The sequence below is a fragment of the Poecilia reticulata genome, chromosome 6, assembly GCF_904066995.2.
Source record: "Poecilia reticulata chromosome 6, P_reticulata-male-v2, whole genome shotgun sequence".
NCBI classification, from domain to species: domain Eukaryota; kingdom Metazoa; phylum Chordata; class Actinopteri; order Cyprinodontiformes; family Poeciliidae; genus Poecilia; species Poecilia reticulata.
The window spans coordinates 31,698,336-31,719,374 of NC_088835.1; the positions used below are offsets into that span (position 1 = coordinate 31,698,336).

General features: G+C 45.7%; 1 protein-coding gene across 2 annotated transcripts in view; it reads right to left on the reverse strand.

Moving 5' to 3' along the window:
- Positions 1-600: 600 nt before the first annotated feature.
- kcng4a (potassium voltage-gated channel, subfamily G, member 4a) overlaps positions 601-21,039 on the reverse strand; it is a 30,819-nt gene continuing 10,380 nt past the window's right edge. For both annotated transcript variants that reach the window (XM_008436474.3, XM_008436473.3), the window contains exons 4-5: positions 2,729-2,951; positions 601-2,316 (exon numbers count right to left, since the gene is read on the reverse strand). In XM_008436474.3, the coding sequence (XP_008434696.1) occupies positions 1,694-2,316; positions 2,729-2,951 (846 nt within the window). In that variant the 3' untranslated portion in view covers positions 601-1,693. The remainder of the gene's footprint in view (positions 2,317-2,728; positions 2,952-21,039) is intronic.

Below are 21,039 nucleotides of genomic sequence, written 5' to 3' on the forward strand. Positions count from 1 at the left end.
CTTGCCATACCAGCTCCTCTGTATTTACTTTAGTTTTTTAGTTTATTCTTGCATTTTGTTCTTCATTCATTTCCATTTAGTTTCATTTGATTAGTTTTATCCTCTCTTGGTTTATTGCTATGTCCACTTTAGTTTCTTTCCTGTTGCTAGATTTATTTTATCGTTTATTGACCATCAGTAATCTTCACTCATCACCTGCTGCGCCGCCTAATCGCCATGTTTCACATCATGTGTTGATTTTTCACTGTTCAGCGTCGGATTCTCTGTTTTTATGCCATAATTCACATCTAGTCCGTCGCTCCGTTTTATGTCCCGCTTCTCCTGTTTCAGAGTTTTGCTCGATGTGCGCGTCTTTTTTTTAAGCCCCTTAAGGTGCAGGGCGGTCGGGAAGTGTATCAATGGGGAAAAGGCAGACTGGCATAAACATTTTAAAACAACGGAACATTCTGATTATTCAAATTTAAAAGTGCTGCGGTACCGTTGTTCTATCACCCCGTTTCATACCGGACCACTTACAGCACCGTGTTAACGCCATAAAATGAACTCTACGAAATACAGTTTTACCAAGTTGCTCAAAGTCTGAACTGGCATTGTTGTGCATTTAAGGTGTAAAGTTTACCTTCGACCAAACGCCCCCCAAAGGAATCCCAGTGCCCCCTTTTGGAAAACTTTCCGCCAGTTTCCCGTCTTGTCCTCTTTCCTCTACCCATGCCCAGCGCCACTTGTTTTTAATTCCTTTCTCAACTAAACGTGTTTCTTTACCGGGTCAGACAAACTCCATCTTCTTTCATATCGCATTTGATTTAACCGCCGAACTGAACGCTTCTTTTCTACAAACCGTTTTACAGTCATTGGTCAAGAACACGGGAGCTAGAGCTCTGATTGGCTGACATCTTTGTCTATCATCTACAGTTTGGTTGAGGCGGGCCGTTTGGTCAAAAGCCGGAAATCCGGCCGGCCGGAGCTCTTTAAGCCCTGATATGCAAAGTTGCTCTAAAAGTTGCATTAAAAGTCCATTAAAATACCAACTTTGCATGAAATTATCATAGTTTACAAAATTATGCAAAGTTGGCACTTTTAATGGACTTTTAATGCAACTTTTAGAGCAACTTTGCATTAAAATTGTCATAATTTACCGAATGAGATTTCATGACAACCGTCATAAACATTCATAAAGACTCCTTCATGTTTATGACAGTGTTATGACATGTTTATGACAGTGTTATGTCATGTTTATGACAGTGTTATGTCATGTTTATGACAGTGTGATGTCATGTTTATGACAGTGTGATGTCATGTTTATGACAGTGTGATGTCATGTTTATGACAGTGTCATGTCATGTTTATGACAGTGTCATGTCATGTTTATGACAGTGTCATGTCAGTCTTATTCACAGCCCTTCAAATAAAGTGTTTCCTCTGTCTGATACACACACAACATGGTGACAATTTCAACAAATAAAATAATATTTTCTGTAAAAGTTACAAACTGCAGCTTCAATGAAAACACAGAAAAAGTGAAATTTTGTTTTTTTTAACTTGAGCAAAATATAGACAAAAATTTGCTCACATTTGTAATAGAAACGCAACTACTGTCACGACATGGAGACAGTTTTATCAAATATATCAAAGCCATATACATATTTTTTTATTAAAGTTGCAAACTGCAGCTTTAAAGTTTTATGAAGAACCTTCAGAAAGCCGCAGCTGGAAGACTGTGGTTGTTGGCTTCCTGGAGCAGCGCCTCCATGCAGAGCTCCTTGGTTTGGTCCGGAGGCCCAGCAGGGGGCGACCCCGCCGCCTGCTCCTCTCCCTGCGGCTCCGCAGCGCCCCCAGTGGCGGCGGCGGCCGCGGCAGCTGCCACCTCCTCCTTGAACAGCCGGTCGTGCTCCATCTTCAGCTCCTGGTAGGAGCGTGAGAACATGTGGAAGATGGAGGTGGCGGGGAACGCCATGATGAGAATCCCGCTCAGGATGCTGCTCAGCGCCACCACCTGGCCGGGAATGGAGCGCGGCACCATGTCGCCGTACCCCACCGTTGTCATGGAGATGATGGCCCACCAGTAGGAGGCGGGGATGCTGCTGAAGTCGTGCGGGCCGGTGAGCTCGCTCTCGGCCAGGTGGACCAGCGGGGAGAAGAGCGTGACGGCGACGCAGAGGAAGAGCAGCAGCAGGCCGAACTCCCGCGTGCTGCGGCGCACCGTCAGGCCCAGAACCTGCAGGCCGAGCGAGTGGCGCGCCAGCCGCATCACGTACAGGATCCGCAGCGCCCGCAGGATCCGCAGCACCAGCCCCAGCTTGTCCAGGTAGCCCTTACCTGGAGAGGTCAAACTTTTTATTCAGATCATAAACTAAATATTTATCACTCCAAAGTCATATTTGCACCATGTTATTCTTACATTTATACACGTCTGAGTTCCAACTAGCATTCAAATAGTTTGTAAACTAAATATTTAGTTCCCATTCTAAATATTTAGCTTCCAAATAAATATTTAATTTGGAGCTTTTGTTCCTAACTAAATGATTAAGTCTGAACTAAATATTTAGTTTGAAATATTTCGTTTGCAAACTAAATATTTAGCTTCCTAATTTAATTTGAAAGTGAAATATTTAGTTTGTAAATTAAATATTTAGGTAATTAATTGAATATTTTCTCTGAAAAGCTAAATGAACCAATTATGGCTGCTGGTTTCCTCCTGGGTATTTTTCCTGACGGCGGCCCGTCTCACCTCCGCCGGGCCGGTCCGTCTCCCGGTTCTGGTCCTCCTCGCTCACCACCAGGGAAACGTAGTAGGGCAGGATGGCCATGGCGTCGATGATGTTGAGCGGCCCGCGCAGGAAGTCCAGCTTGCTGCGGGCCTGGACGAAGCGCAGGACGAACTCCAGGGAGAACCAGGCCACACACACCGTCTCGATGATGAACATGTTGTAGCATTTGGAGGAACATTCGCCCTGAGGATCCAGAGATGGAAGAGGAGCGGCGCCGGCGACGACAGCGAGGAAGACGGATGGAGGGGGGGCACAGGAAGACAAAAGTCCTGAGGTCAGATAATCATCCATTAATAAATCATGAGTTACTAAAGCTCTGCCGCCGCACTGAGGGCATCACACCCACACAATCTGTCATTTATGTAATTGAGAAGCTTCAGAGATTAATGCAGCCGTCGGTGGGGAACCAGTCAGGTTCCCTCTGACATGGAACAGCAACAAATAATAAAACCATCAGTTATGAAAGATTTCAGGCTTTCAAGCATCAAACTAGTTTCTAGTTTTGCATTTATTGTTTCACTTTGTCACAATGTTTCACTGCTGCAACCATCCATCCATCCATTTTCTTGCACCCTTGTCCCTTATTGGGGTCGGGAGGGTTTGCTGGTGCCTCTCCAGCCAACGTTTCGGGCGAGAGGCGGGGTCACCCTGGACAGGTCACCTGGACAGGTCGCCAGTCTGTCGCAGGGCAACACAGAGACACACAACCATGCACACACACACTCACACCTAGGGGCAATTTGGAGAGGACAATTAACCTGACAGTCATGTTTCTGGACTGTGGGAGGAAACTGGAGTACCTGGAGAAAACCCACCATGCACAGGGAGAACATGGATACTCCATGCAGAAAGACCGGGAATCGAACCCAGAACCTTCTTGCTGCAAGGCAACAGCTCTACCAACTGCACCACTGTGCAGCCCCTGCTGTAACCAGTTTGGTTTTAATTTTAAGACAAATGGACTTAAATAATGATGTATATTTGTGTTTTTTTGAGACACTGTTAGCAGCACGTTGTTTCTACATTAATGCTCTGAATGTGTTGCTATTTTCAGCAAATGGCCTTTCTGAGTCTCTATTAGTGACTGGAGCCACAGTCACCCATTAAAACACATTTAGACAAGAACAACGGGGGTTTTGCTGCTCAGGCCCACTGAGGTCCGGATCATGAAGAACCAGGTCAGAGACACGGAGCCGCCTTGGAGTCCAACGGATCAGAAAATGACCAGAGATCTGATCTTTTGTGTCTTTTAGCTGCAAGTTTGTTCTCTGAATAAAATCTTTCTCCTGAGATCCTCCTCTCATCCCTCCCTCCATTCTCTCGTCCTTTTGTCATTGCGTTCAGTCTGCATTCGTCTTTTTCTCCTCCGTCTCCCTTCATCCCTCTCCCCTCGTTTATTTCCACCTCTCCATCGCTCATTCTGTTTGCTCTGCGGTCGCCGCTCTCCTCCATCACTCTGTAAAACAGACGTCTCTACAGGACCCTTCACACCTCCTGCGCTCGTCCTCTGTGCCGTTTCCTCGTCTCAATGCGACGCTGCGGTTGCTGCAGCTCTGCAGACCAACGCATGGCGGCTGCATGATGCCGGCATTAATCAGTTTGTCTTCTTAAACGGCATCAGGTTACGTCACATTTCATCCAAAACAGGATGAAGGACGTTGTTTAACACTCCGCCTCTGGTTCTGGCATCTGCCACTTTATTAGGTACAGCCAGCCTGCTGTTTGTTCTCACTGCAGCAGAAAAACGGACCGATTCTGACCTTTTCACCAAATAAAAATCCAATCTGCTGCTCTTCCACATGCAGAACTAAATCACATCTGAATGTCGCATTTTGTCCAACATGAGTCAAAACTCAGCAGCAGAAGAATCCATCCATCCATCCATTTTCTTTCACCCTTGTCCCTTATTGGGGTCAGGAGGTGCTGCTGCCTCTCCAGCTAACGTTCCAGGCGAGAGGCGGGGTCACGTGGACAGGTCACCTGGACAGGTCACCTGGACAGGTCACCAGTCTGTCGCAGGGCAACACAGAGACACACACGACACACAACCATGCGCACACACACACACTCACACCTAGGGACAATTTGGAGAGGCCAATTAACCTGACAGTCATGTTTTTGGACTGTGGGAGGAAACCGGAGTACCTGGAGAAAACCCACCATGCACAGGGAGAACATGGAGACTCCATGCAGAAAGACCGGGGCCGGGAATCGAACCCAGAACCTTCTTGCTGCAAGGCAACAGCTCTACCAACTGCGCCACTGTGCAGCCCCCAGCAGAAGAATCCAGACGGTAAATCTAAACTATGGCTGAAAATGATGACAATGAAGTGATGAAAGCAGTGAGTCAGCGAACGCATCACGTCCCAACCGACCACTCCTGGTCCGACTCCACATCCAAACAGAAACAAAAACGATTAGACATTTTTAAACGGCTCTGCAGGCGGGAGTTACATCACAAACTCAGCCATTTTGAGCATTTTACAGAAAATTTCCAGTAAACTCACAATTATGGATTAGCATGAAAACTGGAGGAGCTGAACAGAGCAGAACAGCTCCACATCATGCCGCCCCTGGACGGATTGGCGCCCTGGAAGGAGAGCCCTATTAACGCCCCAAATGCTCACCGATGTACCGATGCCTCAGGAAATTATTCATCTGATCATTTTTTTATGAATGACAACAAAAACAGCGTCTGAATTATTAAAACTGCCTTCAAACTATTCTGATGACAGGAGAACAGAAAACATTTATCTTTGCTCACATTTTAACAGATTTATAGTTTCTTTTTAAATTGTGGTAGATTAATGAATTCTGACTCATTTGCTGTCGGTTCTGCTGCCCAGAGTGAAAAACGGACCAGATCTGAGCAGATTTCTCCAGAGGAACCAACCGGGGGAATATTTAGTTTAGAAACGACGACAGAGAGTTTCTGCTTCCATAAATCAAACCGAACTGTCAACCTTTACTCCTCCGCTCCTCGATCTTCCCTGGACTGTTTTCCTCAGACCTCTGCCAGGCCGTCCTATTAATCTGAGACGTTTCATTTATTCCGCTCGTTGCCGCTCCTCCTGCTGACGTTAGGCCCCATCAGGGCTGCCCGACCTCTGCCTGACCTCTGCAGAGGCGGCCATTTTGTTACGGCTGCAGCTCGTCACCCCTGACAGCTGTGTTTGGTCCAGTTTGAGAATAAAAGCAACCACAGAGATGATAACCAAACCCAAACCATGAGCTTATCGCCTCAGGAAGTGACATCACATTTCATCCAGGCAGCTTCCTCTGTGGTTTCACACTGAAGTGTGTCAAGGTCAAATTAAGACAAAAACCACCAGGAGGGGAAGAACTTTAGGAAACACACAACGCCTGAAAAACCCAACAAATAACACAGATCTTCACTTCCACTGAGGGATTTTAGTAATAAATGTTATTTATACATAGAAAAAATTAAGTTATAAAAAGAAAGTCACAACATTAGCAGATTAAAAAGGAAAAATAATCTTAAAATTATGAGGGAAAAAAGTGATTTTAATGAGAAACAAGTTAAGATCTGAGGTGAGACTTCAGTCCGTCTGGTTTTCTCTGAAATAATCGTTTAACATTTTAAAGTCCTGCTGAAATATTTATTTATTGCAAAAGCTTAACTTCACAAAATGTTCAACATTCTTCATTTAAATTATTTTTGACTATTTTTGATGTCGGGGGAAATGAAGACCTTGTTCTGGGGCCGTTATGGTTTTGGTGTGGTGATATCTCTGCAGAACCATAATTTACCTGACATAAAACTCAGAAACATGAAGACAGAACCTACATTTAGACACTTTAGCAGCAAAAACAAGTTGATGTGGGAAAATAATAGTTGTGTCCAAAAAGCATAACAGACAAAATTTCAAAAATGTTGGAAAAGCATATTTTTTAATGAAAATTTGTGGAAAAAACAAACAAAAAAAACGATCCTCAATCCAAACGTTCACTTAAATTTTCACTTTCTGGTTCATGTTCACATTATTTATTGACTGTATCTAAGAATATCAAATATATTTTAAATTTAACTGAATATATGACATAATATACAATAAAATACAAACACTTAAATCTTATTGTATAGACCAGGACCAAGTCATGGAACCAGTCTGTCATCTACGGTGCCTGTAGGGACTGTTAGTGTCCAGCAGGGGTCAGTATTCAGTGACACAGAATCATTTAGCTTTGGATCAAAACGCTTCATGACGCCTCGTCTACCATCACTACGTGGAACTGGTTCTGCTGGACTGGACGCTTTGTTCACGGATGCTCTGACCGGTTAGCGTAGCGTAGCATTAGCGCAGCATTAGCGTGGCATTAGCGCAGCACTAGTGTGGCATTAGCGCAGCAGTAGCGTAGCATTAGCTCAGCATTAGCGTGGAATTAGCGCAGCATTAGAGTGGCATTAGCGCAGCAGTAGCGTAGCATTAGCGCAGCATTAGCGTAGCATTAGCGTAGCATTAGCGTGGCATTAGCGCAGCGTTAGCGCAGCGTTAGCGTAGCGTTAGCACAGCGTTAGCGTAGCATTAGCGCAGCGTTAGCGCAGCATTAGCGCAGCGTTAGCATAGCATTAGCGCAGCGTTAGCGTAGCATTAGCGCAGCGTTAGCGTAGCATTAGCGCAGCGTTAGCGTAGCGTTTCCAGTCCGACGCCGACCTGCGTTTGTTTTACTGTTTTCAGATTCATTTCCTGCAGCTTTCCCTGAACCTCACCGTCTCGTTCTTTTGTCTGCTGTGATGATTCAGCCGCAAACGAGAACAACAGAAATGACGACGTTTCGCTTCTCGGTGAGTTTTTCTTCGCAGCAGACATCAGTCCTCTCAGCTTTGAGCAGGTTTTCCCTGCTTCAGATTAAAGAGAAGACGGAGCGGGACCAGAGGACGGCTGGGGGGAAACAGGAAGCCGTGTTTCTGTGTGCTGAGCCACTCATGCGTTATTAAAGAGGAAGAATCAGGTGACGACTTCATCTGTCACTTTGCTGCTTTCCAGTTACCACATTTCTGCAGGAAAACAACAGAAAGTGCTGCAGGTGTCAAGGTGAGACAAAGAACAGCAGCTCAGAAACACACTGAGCTTTAAGACGACACAGTTTCACCTGAGACCAGCAGCTGGTTCACCAGGAACCAGGGGAGAACTGAGATTAACGAGATTAATGAGATTAACTGAGATTAAATTAGATTAAAGGAGATTAAATGAGATTAACTGAGATTAAATGAGATTAAATGAGATTAAATGAGATGAACTGAGATTAAATGAGATTAAATGAGATTAAATGAGATGAACTGAGATTAAATGAGATTAAATGAGATGAATGAGATTAACTGAGATTAACTGAGATTAAATGAGATTAAATGAGATTAACTGAGATTAAATGAGATTAAATGAGATTAACTGAGATGAATGAGATTAACTGAGATTAACTGAGATTAACTGAGATTAAATGAGATGAACTGAGATTAACTGAGATTAACTGAGATTAAATGAGATGAATGAGATTAACTGAGATTAACTGAGATTAACTGAGATTAACTGAGATTTACTGAGATTAACTGAGATTAACTGAGATTAAGTGATATTAACTGAGATTAACTGAGATGAATGAGATTAACTGAGATTAAGTGATATTAACTGAGATTAACTGAGATGAATGAGATTAACTGAGATTAAGTGATATTAACTGAGATTAACTGAGATGAATGAGATTAACTGAGATTAAGTGATATTAACTGAGAATAACTGAGATTAACTGAGATTAGCAGAATAACTGAGATTAAGTGAGATTAACTGAGATTAACTGAGATTTACTGAGATTAACTGAGATTAACTGAGATTAACATATTAACTGAGATTAAGTGAGATGACCTCGAGGGTCAGAGGTTTGCAGCTCTTCAGACAGGAAGCAGCAGCAACAGGAGGAAAGCCTGTGGTGACATCTGAGGATTCCTTCGTCTCATGTCTCCATTATTCATGCAGCAGGATGCAAAGCGTGGGCGGCCATCAGTAGCACTGTTGCCTAGCAACCAGAAGGTCCTGGGTTTGAACCCCAGGCTGGTCTCTGGGTTCTCCAGCTTCGTCTCACAGCCCAGAAACTCGACTGTTCGGCTGCCGGGCCTGGACCACAGGCTGAAAACCGGATCGCAATATAAACGTCTCATCAGCCCTGATTGATTATTGATTAGTTTTGGATATCTGAAGGTCTGTCGGCGGGACATTTCCTGTTTCATAGTTTATTTTTAAACAGCTATGAGACATTGTGGCAAAACCGTAAACTGCTGCTAGCTACTCAACAGGCTGTTGCTAGGCAACCAAAGAGCGGGTCAGTTAGTTGATGCCACCCAGGCAGTTTAGGCCTTTACCTCTGCCTACATCCCCCAGAATGCCGTGCGGCTCTGGCTCATGATCTAATATTATTGATTAATTGCCCACATATTAGACACAGGAAGGGATGAAGATCAGAAGTGAGATTCGTCACATGACGCCTCCAGAATGTTCCTGATGAAACACGATTTATGATAAAACAGTTTGAACCAAAATGTTCTCGTTTAGTTTCTGAAACCCACGAGTTGAACTTTCACAGCTCATAAAAAACTACAACTTTTACTAAAAGTGAAAGTTTAAGGAAGCACATTTTACCGTTAACGTTTTACAGTGTATTTCAGGAAAATGTATCCAAGTATCTGTACTATTAGAACCAACTGCACCAATCAATAGTTCAATATATTGGAACAAGTGATCAGATGCTTTGAAGTGTGTTTGTTGTGATGTGGGTGTGTCTGCAGGTACAGGTGTGTTGATAAAAGGTGCTGCGATGCCATTGGCTGGGAGCCCGCAGGGTCTGAATCCGTGCGTGTTTGTCTGTGACGTCACGCTGCTGCTGGGTGGAAAGCAGAGCAGCTGCTGCGTCACGTCACCGCCTTCCTCTGCCGTTCCCCGCACGGCCACCAGGGGGCGCCATTAATCCGCCCTCCTCACCTGTTCACGCTCATTAATTAGTCTCTGAATATTAACACACCTGTTGGCCACGCTGTTGGCTTCTCTGCGGTCTCTATGGCAACCAGCGGTTCGGTAGGGTCGTCAGTCTGTCCGGAACAGGTAGACAACGGGACACGGAAAAGAAAAGGCCACGTTTCTCTGACGTCATCAGGTATATTGAGAACATTGAGCATTAAAGTAAAGATATTTTAGAACTTGTTAAATGAAACTAAAACATTCATCAGCAGCACAGCGACGTCTCAGCAGGTTCTGATACTTTTTCATTTTACTAATTAAATGTATTCATTTGGAAAAAAGTTTCAAAAGTCAAACATTTTTCCCGTGTTTTTTTTTTATCTCAGGTTTTTTCAATTTTTTTCTAACATTTTCACTGAAATATTATAGAAGAAGAAGAAAAAAGATATTTCTGTGTTTGAAAAGTAAAAAAATCTGCTGGGAAAAACTCAGAAATTTTAATCTTCAATTATCTAGAATTTCTGAATTTCTAAAGTTTTACTTTTTGATTTTTGAAACCTCTAAATGAACAAAATGTTGTACGTTTAATTAGTCGCATGAAATCAGAAATTATGTAAAAAATTCTAGATAGTTTCTAAGATTAATCTGAAAAAAAATAAATAAATTCTGGCAAATCAACATTTCAAGCTTAAATTTACATGTTTTTTGTTTTTTTTTTAGAAATTTTTGAAAAGTAATCTCAAAATTTGAGTTTTTTTGGCGGAAATTTACTCAAACGCTGTCGTATAAGAGCAACCGCAGTCAGTATTCTGTGTGAACGATTTCTCTCCACAAAGCGACCCAGAAGAAGAACAGCCGTCCACAGCAGCGCTCAGTTTACGGCGGTAAAGATGGCCGCCGCACGCCGTGTTTACGGCGGTAAAGATGGCCGCCGCACGCCGTGTTTACGGCGGTAAAGATGGCGGCCGCACGCCGTGTTTACGGCGGTAAAGATGGCCGCCGCACGCCGTGTTTACGGCGGTAAAGATGGCCGCCGCACGCCGTGTTTACGGCGGTAAAGATGGCCGCCGCACGCCGTGTTTAGGCGGTAAAGATGGCCGCCGCACGCTGTGTTTAGGCGGTAAAGATGGCGGCCGCACGCTGTGTTTACAGCGGTAAAGATGGCCGCCGCACGCCGTGTTTACGGCGGTAAAGATGGCCGCCGCACGCTGTGTTTAGGCGGTAAAGATGGCCGCCGCACGCTGTGTTTAGGCGGTAAAGATGGCCACCGCAGCGCTGTGTTTAGGCGGTAAAGATGGCCGCCGCACGCTGTGTTTAGGCGGTAAAGATGGCCGCCGCACGCTGTGTTTAGGCGGTAAAGATGGCCGCCGCACGCCGTGTTTACGGCGGTAAAGATGGCCGCCGCACGCCGTGTTTACGGCGGTAAAGATGGCCGCCGCACGCCGTGTTTACGGCGGTAAAGATGGCCGCCGCACGCCGTGTTTACGGCGGTAAAGATGGCCGCCGCACGCCGTGTTTACGGCGGTAAAGATGGCCGCCGCACGCCGTGTTTACGGCGGTAAAGATGGCCGCCGCACGCCGTGTTTACGGCGGTAAAGATGGCCGCCGCACGCCGTGTTTACGGCGGTAAAGATGGCCGAGGGATGCCGTGTTTAGGCGGTAAAGATGGCCGCCGCAGCGCTGTGTTTAGGCGGTAAAGATGGCCGCCGCACGCCGTGTTTAGGCGGTAAAGATGGCCGCCGCACGCCGTGTTTACGGCGGTAAAGATGGCCGCCGCACGCCGTGTTTAGGCGGTAAAGATGGCCGCCGTCTCTGGGTGGACTTTAAGGTTGCTGAGAGCGACAGCGTGGTCAACAGATGAAGGAAGCTGATGAGCAGAAAGCTCAAAGTCACACTGATTGTTTTCTGGTTTCTTATGGCGCAGATTTATGACGCATGTTGGACAAAGGCTCCGTTCACACAGCGGGAAAGTTCTAGCTTTTCACAAAAATCACAACATGTACTGGTTGGTGACATGTAGTAAGAAAAGCATAACTTTAAAGCATGAGGAAAAACCAAACAATTAAAACCTGATCGGACTCTAAAGTTTTAAAGAATCGGTGATTTTCTTCTGCTCTGCCGGAAGTCGCTGCAGTTCCTCCCATCCACAGGATGAACGGCTCATTTCTGCTCCTTCCCGCGTGGCAGATGAAGGCAGCAGATATCAGGCGTGGAATCTGCGTGGCAGATATCAGGCGTGGAATCTGCGTGGCGCTGCTACAGATGTTCGCCCACACAGAAAACCATCTGAATGCTAATTAACGGCCGGGACGCTGTCTGCGTTATGACACCTAATTTAATATGTACAGTATTTGCAGTCCGGCCGCTGCAGGATGAGTTGTTAGATCATCATATGGAGAAACATTTATACCAAAACTGTTTAAATGCATCATTCCTGTTGGTATCTATGGCAGACCATTTTAACATAAAATCTGTTCCGTCAGACTGCATTAATTACATTGCAGAAATCTAAAAATGAGCTTTGACTAGACACTAACATATTGACTTGTCAGTAAAAAGACATTTGGAGTTTTCTTAAAATGAATTTTGATGAGTCAGAATTACAGTTCTACAAATCCATTAGCTTGTTTCCCCATTTGCTTCCAAGATATCTGTAATTTATTTTTGCACTAGTCAAACCTCATGCATCTTCCATCTGAAAACACATTCCAGATTTATTTAATTAGAATTATGACTAGGCAGAAGAATAGCTCATATATCAGATTTACTTCGTTGAAATCTGAAATATGTTTCAGATAATAATTAATCGTATCAAATTGAAACTTCAGTAAAACTTAACGGTAAATCTGACGTCATGTAAGAAATCTCTAATTAATTTGTCGAGCCAAACTAATTCCAGACATCTGGAATGGAAATGTGGTGAAGATGATATGCCGTAACAGCTTGCCATACACCTTCAGCGTTTTCTCCTCAAAACCCAAAAGGCCTTTTAGAGCCAACTCAGCCGCATCACAGCTAAATGTGAGCATAAGTGTTGCTGAAATGGTAAATGTATACCCAGATATTCATGAGTTGGTTTATTACTCTCCATATTTCACCATCTGCTGCTTTCCTCTCGTTTCCTCCTTTACATTCTTCTCTGGAATAAAATCCTTTCTACCGTGAGCCTGAGCTGAAGCAAATATCCTGACATTTAAATAAACTTTTACTGCGTTGTGTTTGATTAATTAGAGCAGCATCATAAAGCAGATACAGAAAGCTTAAACATGATTTTATTCGCGGCTCCTTTCCTAAAAGCCTGAGAGCGGATCTATGATGGATGATTCTGTTTTGTCTCTGGGATTCAGCCGCTCATCAAGAAGACACGATGAACACAAACCCAATAATCTGAGGACTCGCTGTGACGCCTTTTCTCTGTTACAGCCTGAGACTCAGGTGTTGATGTGAATCACACAGAGCAACGCTAACAATGCTAACGCTGCACCAACACAACGCTAACGCTGCACCAACACAACGCTAACGCTGCACCAACACAACGCTAACGCTACACTAACTCAACACTAACGCTACACCAACACAATGCTAACGCTGCACTAAAACAACGCTAACCGGGAGGTTTTACTGGAAAACATAGTTTACTTCCATTGGTTGTAAATTCCCACCCGTTTTTGGCCCTTGAACACATCTGGGCCACGCTCCCCACCTTCACTTCCGGTTGCAGCCTTGCCGGGCTCATTAGTGTATATAGGCACCGGGTGTGCACGCCAATCTGAGTGTGTTTGTCGGGTCCGTTGTGTTGTAGTTGGCTCTCGGTCAGATGAGCGCTGGCGCCGTGCTCATCGGGTTGCTGGAGAGTGTTCGGATCGTGGACATTTGATACTGGTAGGACACATGGATGATTGATGTCACTACCCTGCCTGTCTATTATTGTCAGCAGATGCGTTATTGTTTTCTTTTGGTATTGCAGATTGCTGCTGTTGCCTATTGTGCTCCCACCAAGTGCATGGGTTTTGTAGTTAGATGCTCTTAAAGAATAGGTCATCTTTTAGGGATGGAGTTGTAGCACGAACAGTGCAGAACCAGAATAGTTTATAGCTCCTTATTTTTATTAGATTATTGGGCACAGCCTTAGGACTGGGTTGGGGAAATGTGGGATTTGTTTTTCTTTTGTCTAACATTATTTTGTGTTTCTACTAATTTGGTTTGTATTTGTTTTGATTCCAATTGCTTCTAGTCTTGTCCTGGGGTTGAGCCTTGAGTTTTTAATTAGAATAATAAAGTCTACTTTTAATATTGTAAGAGAATGTATAAATAAAAATATATTTTGTATACTATTTCTGTTTCATCATTCTCAGCCAGACCTACCTGGGTATTATTAATAGGGAAACTCTAGGCCACTTGATATTTCAGTGGTCTACCAGTTGGCTTTAGAGCCACGTCCTCAGTCACAATCCGGGTTCTTTCCCCCGTGTTACAATTTTCTGGCGTTGTTGGCAGGATCTGGCTTTTGGAACAGATAGTATACCTATTTCTACATTTCTTTCTGATATTGATAGTGTTGGTTCTGTGGTAGTGGTGCTTTAGTAGAGAGCATTATTGCTCTATTTATTCATTTTTTGGAGCGCTTAGACGGTGGGAGCATAATAGTGCAACAGTAGGCACATCGTGGGACCTGGCCGGATATTTCCGCATGTGAACAAGGATCATCGTTCCTGGTGCGATGGCTGAGGAACTTCAAGAACTCCGAGTTCGAGTCCAGCAGTTGGAGGCCGAAAGGAGCCGCCTGCAGCAGGAGAGGGATTCTGCACGAGCTAATTCAAATCAACAGGATGATGAACAAGCTGACCCGAGTACAAGTGGAGCTCCAATGAACACTGGGACAACTGATCGCATAATCTACCTGCCGAGGGAGCGAAAGTGTCCAATCTTTCGAGGAACTCATGGTGTCGGGGTGGAGGAGTGGATAGAAGAGGTTCGCACCAGCATGCGAGTCCGCCATGTTGGACCCACAGATCGGGCTGCTTTTATTTTTGACCATCTTGAAGGTGAAGCTCGAGATGAGATTAAATATAGATCGTCAGCTGAACGTGAGAATCCAGAAACTGTTTTCACCATTTTAAAAGAACTGTATGGTTGCCAACAGTCATATGTCTCATTACAGGAGGACTTCTTTTCACGGAGACAATTAGATGGTGAATCTTTACAGGAATTCTCTCATTCATTGTTTTGCTTGATGGACAAAGTTAAATCCAATTCTCCTCATGCTATGGCAAATGCTGACATTTTACTTCGTGATCAATTTATTCAAAATGTTAGTAATTCTGACCTGCGTAGAGAGCTAAAACGTTATGCTCGTGATAATCCGAGGTGTACATTACTGGAGGTTAGAGCTGAGGCCATTACGTGGGAGCGTGAGGGCGGGGTGGAAAATAAAAATGGTGTTGTCCCCTCTTTTTGCGCTGTACAGAGTGCCAGTGTGTCCCCTCCCCAAATTGACTCTCCTAGTTCTGTTGCCTCTCAACTTGCTACCCTTACTGCAATTGTACAAAAACAACAGGAACAGTTGGATCAGATTACTCAATCCCTAGCAGCTATGCAGCAGTCCCCTGTGGCTAGGCCTCCCAGTTCTAGTAGTGTGATTTGTCACAAATGTCAGCAACCAGGCCACATTGCCCGGTATTGTACCACTCCTGGCCGTTTTAAGTCTTCACACACAAGTGGTACCTCTCAGGATCAATCCACCCCTAGCCATCAGCGGTCGGAAAACTAACTCCCCCTAGTGTTGGGAGCCAGACATTAGGAGGGGGTTGTTCAGGCTCAATGGGTCCCCAAATAGAAGAGGCGAAGGAGTGTTTAATTGCATCATGCCCCCAAGTCACTGTAAAACTATCTGGAGTTCTAGTCCACTGTATTCTTGACACTGGTTCTATGGTTTCTACAATTTCAGAAAGCTTCTTTAAAAAGCATTTTCCAGACAAGTTAAAGGTATGCCATTGGTTAGAGTTGAGAGCTGCAAATGGTTTGAATATTCCTTACTTGGGTTATCTCGAGCCTGATATTGAGGTGTGTGGGGTGGTAATCCCCAGAAGAGGGATCCTTGTTGTTAGGGACCCTCCAGGACAGGCCAGTTCTCAAACACCAGGCATAATTGGGATGAATGTGATAAAGGCCTACTATCTTCAGCTATTTGACCAGTATGGCCCTGATTTGTTTAAACTCCCATCTGTTCTGGGGGCACCGTCTTCCTGGTTTTCTGCCTTTCAGCTATGTCAGCAGATTGAGGTTCAGGAAGGCCATATTCAAACCAGTGTTGCAAAGCTTCGGGGTAAAAGACCTGTTGTAGTCCCTGCAGGCACTACCAAGTTTGTGCCTGCCACATGTTCGGCTATGTTGGCGCTGGCTGGGGCAGCATTAATTGAGCCTTTGGATGTAAAGTTTAGCTTACCTGAGGGTTTGTTGGTGTCTCCTTCCCTCTTGCAAGTTTTTCGGGGAACTGTTTATGTTCCTGTGGTGAATGTTGGGGTGTGTACAGTCACACTAAGACCCCGTTGTGCTCTTGGTCTTTTGTCTCCTGTAAAAGTGGTCAGCTTACCGTCAGAGTTGCAGGAAGTTCCTTGTGCACAGGAGCAAGTCGTGGCTGCAGTCAGGTCCCATGCTGCTGAGACTGGTTCGGTTGGAGAGACGATAACATCACTTAATCTCTCTATGCTGGACAGAGAAGAGCAGCATAAGGTGAGAACATTGTTGCTAAAGTATGAGTCTGTGTTCTCTGCTTTTGATGGCGACCTTGGTGTTACCAATTTAATTGAGCATAGCATTCCATTGTTAGACAATGTTCCTGTGCGGCAGAGGTATCGGCGTATCCCTCCATCTGAATATGAGGCAGTTAAGTCTCATATTAACCAGCTGCTGGCAACCCAGGTTATTAGAGAGAGCAGTAGCCCTTATGCATCGCCAATTGTCCTGGTCCGAAAGAAGGATGGCAGTCTTCGCCTATGTGTGGACTACAGACAGCTTAATAAAAAGACCAGAAAGGATGCTTTTCCACTGCCCCGAATAGAGGAAACATTGGACTCTCTATCAGGCGCCCGCTGGTTCACAACCATGGACCTTGCTTGTGGCTATAACCAGGTTCCAGTTGCAGAGAATGATCGCCCCAAAACTGCCTTTTGCACGCCTTTTGGCCTGTTTGAATTCAATCGCATGCCATTCGGGTTGTGTAATGCACCAGGAACTTTTCAACGTTTAATGGAGAGGATGTTTGGGCCTCAGCATGGTCAGTCACTCTTGCTATACCTGGATGATATTGTTGTGTTCTCTTCCAGTGTGGATCAGCACCTGGCACGGCTGGAGGTGGTGTTAAGTCGCCTAAAACAAGAGGGATTGAAGGTCAAGTTGGAAAAATGTGACTTCTTTAAAAAGCAGGTGCAGTACCTGGGCCATCTCATCTCGGAGGACGGCGTGGCCACGGACCCAGGGAAGATTGCAGCAGTGTCAAACTGGCCTCACCCTACCAACGTCTCAGAGCTGCGGTCATTCCTGGGGTTCGCAAATTACTATCGGAGGTTCGTAGAAGGTTTCTCTCAACTGGCTGGCCCGCTCCATCGTCTTGTTTCAGAATATGCTGGGTCGAAGATGTGTCGAGGACGAGGAAAGCTATTGGAAGGAGCATGGTCAGAAGACTGTGAAAGGAGCTTCCAGGAGCTCAAGGCCAAGCTTGTAAGTGCTCCCACTCTTGCTTTTGCTGATTTCTCACTGCCTTTTGTTTTGGAGGTTGACGCCAGCCACAGTGGACTAGGAGCTGTGTTGTCTCAGGAACAGAGTGGCAGAGTACGACCAGTGGCATATGCCAGCCGCAGCTTGCATGCTGCTGAGAAAAGTTATAGCTCCATGAAACTTGAGATGTTGGCCATGAAGTGGGCTATGGCTGAAAAGTTCAAGGAGTACCTGTGGGGCCACCGATGTGTCGTCTGGACTGACAACAACCCACTGAGCCACTTGGACACTGCCAAATTGGGTGCCACGGAGCATCGATGGGTTGCTGAACTTTCTGCATTTGACTATACAGTCAGATATCGTCCAGGCCGTGTGAATAAGAATGCTGACGCCCTCTCAAGGCAATTAACAAGTGAGAACAGTACACAACTACAGCACCACCTCCCAGGGACAGCCATTCCAGAACTAATCTGTGAGATGTCTGGGGGAGTGCAAGAGGATGCTGTGCAGTTGGCAATCACTGTCCTTCCATCCCGCAGCAGAGAAGATCTGTGCCTGCTTCAAGGGGCTGATCCGTCCATTTCAGCCTTCCTGGAGTTTTGGCAGCAGCAAAGAATGCCAAGCCGGGCTGAGAAGGAGCGTCTAGGGCCGGGTGCCCGTGGACTTCTGAAGCAGTGGGACCGAATTGTCCAGAAGGAAGGCATTTTGTACCGGTGTACCTGGAGACCCGATGGTGAAGAAGTTCTTCAGTTTCTTCTCCCAGAGAGCCTAAAAGCAGAGGTGTTGCAGGAGCTTCATCAACATCATGGCCACCAGGGGGTCGAGAGGACGACTGACGTAGTGAAGCAGAGGTGTTTTTGGCCAGGAGTGGATAAAGATGTAAAGGATTGGTGCCAACAGTGTGAGAGGTGTACCCTTGCTAAGAACACCCAGCCAAGAGTTCGAGCTCCTATGGGTCACCTCCTTGCTTCAAGACCAAATCAGCTGTTGGCCATTGATTTTACACTTTTGGAACCAGCCCGTGATGGAAGGGAGCTTGTGATGGTGATGACAGATGTATTTTCAAAGTTCACCCAAGCTGTCCCCACTCGTGATCAGAAAGCGACCACGGTGGCAAAAGTCCTGGTTCGTGAGTGGTTTTACCGGTTTGGAGTGCCGGCCCGTATCCACTCTGACCAGGGGAGGAACTTTGAAGGTGTCCTAGTGCAACAGTTATGTGAGTTGTACGGAGTTCAGAAAAGTCGCACCACGCCCTACCACCCGCAGGGAAATGGACAATGTGAACGTTTTAATCGAACTATGTTCAATCTGCTTCGTTCCCTAGCTCCAGATGAAAAGCGGAATTGGCCAGAACATCTCCCACAGCTGGTCTTCCACTATAACACCACTGCCCATCAGTCAACTGGTGAATCTCCTCACTTCCTCATGTTTGGACAAGAACCTCACTTGCCAGTGGATTTTCTGCTTGGCCATCTTCCTGAGCCCACAGGAGCTAAAGTATGTGATTGGGTGGCAGAGCACAGGAGACGCCTAAATGTGGCCATTGATGTTGTTAAAGGCAGAGTGGAGTTGGCAGCCCACAGGAGAAAAGTGAGGCATGATGAGAAAGTCCAGTGTGAGCCACTTCAAGTTGGACAAAGAGTGTATCTGCGTGATGTTGGCCCAGGGCGCAGAAAGATCCAGGATGCATGGGGGTCTACAGTGTACCAAGTACTGCGGGCGCCGAGTTCAGGTGGTGTTGTATATTCAATTGCTCCAGTTGATAAGCCTCACCTTGTTAGACAAGTGCACCGTACCTCCATAAAGCCTGCCCTGTCACCTTCAGAGATCTGCTATGATGACTGGCCACAGAGGGTACTTGAGGAGAACATTGATGAGGAGGACGTGGAGTCGGGGTCTTGGCTGGTGTGCCGAGAGGCTGTTGAAAATCCATCCAGGCCTGTGGTTCCAGAACCATCAGAAAGACCTCCAGCTCAAACACCTGTTCAGGTGCCATCAGCTTCGCAAATTCCTCAAGGCACTAGAACTGGCCCTAGGAAGTCTACTCGTAAAACCGCAGGAAAGCATTCCAATCCTCAGCGTCTCCCGAGACCAGCTATGAGTGAAGACAGAAGGGCTGCTGCTGCTCTGGTTCCAGGTGTCAGCAGCGTGGCTACAGCCATTTTTCGACCTTGGTCATAGTTTTACTTAATCAGTGGGCCACCGATTCATAGAGGGGGGGTAGGATGTAACCGGGAGGTTTTACTGGAAAACATAGTTTACTTCCATTGGTTGTAAATTCCCACCCGTTTTTGGCCCTTGAACACATCTGGGCCACGCTCCCCACCTTCACTTCCGGTTGCAGCCTTGCCGGGCTCATTAGTGTATATAGGCACCGGGTGTGCACGCCAATCTGAGTGTGTTTGTCGGGTCCGTTGTGTTGTAGTTGGCTCTCGGTCAGATGAGCGCTGGCGCCGTGCTCATCGGGTTGCTGGAGAGTGTTCGGATCGTGGACATTTGATACTGGTAGGACACATGGATGATTGATGTCACTACCCTGCCTGTCTATTATTGTCAGCAGATGCGTTATTGTTTTCTTTTGGTATTGCAGATTGCTGCTGTTGCCTATTGTGCTCCCACCAAGTGCATGGGTTTTGTAGTTAGATGCTCTTAAAGAATAGGTCATCTTTTAGGGATGGAGTTGTAGCACGAACAGTGCAGAACCAGAATAGTTTATAGCTCCTTATTTTTATTAGATTATTGGGCACAGCCTTAGGACTGGGTTGGGGAAATGTGGGATTTGTTTTTCTTTTGTCTAACATTATTTTGTGTTTCTACTAATTTGGTTTGTATTTGTTTTGATTCCAATTGCTTCTAGTCTTGTCCTGGGGTTGAGCCTTGAGTTTTTAATTAGAATAATAAAGTCTACTTTTAATATTGTAAGAGAATGTATAAATACAATTATTTTGTATACTATTTCTGTTTCATCATTCTCAGCCAGACCTACCTGGGTATTATTAATAGGGAAACTCTAGGCCACTTGATATTTCAGTGGTCTACCAGTTGGCTTTAGAGCCACGTCCTCAGTCACAATCCGGGTTCTTTCCCTCGTGTTACACAACGCTAACGCTGTACCAACACAACGCTATTGCTGCACCAACACAACGCTATTGCTGCACCAACACAACGCTAACACTGCACCAACACAACGCTATTGCTGCACCAACACAACGCTAACGCTGCACCAACACAACGCTATTGCTGCACCAACACAACGCTATTGCTGCACCAACACAACGCTAACGCTGCACCAACACAACGCTAACGCTGCACCAACACAACGCTAACGCTGCACCAACACAACGCTAACGCTGCACCAACACAACGCTAACGCTGCACCAACACAACGCTAACGCTGCACCAACACAACGCTAACGCTGCACCAACACAACGCTAACGCTGCACCAACACAACGCTAACGCTGCACCAACACAACGCTAACGCTGCACCAACACAACGCTAACGCTGCACCAACACAACGCTAACGCTGCACCAACACAACGCTAACGCTGCACCAACACAACGCTAACGCTGCACCAACACAACGC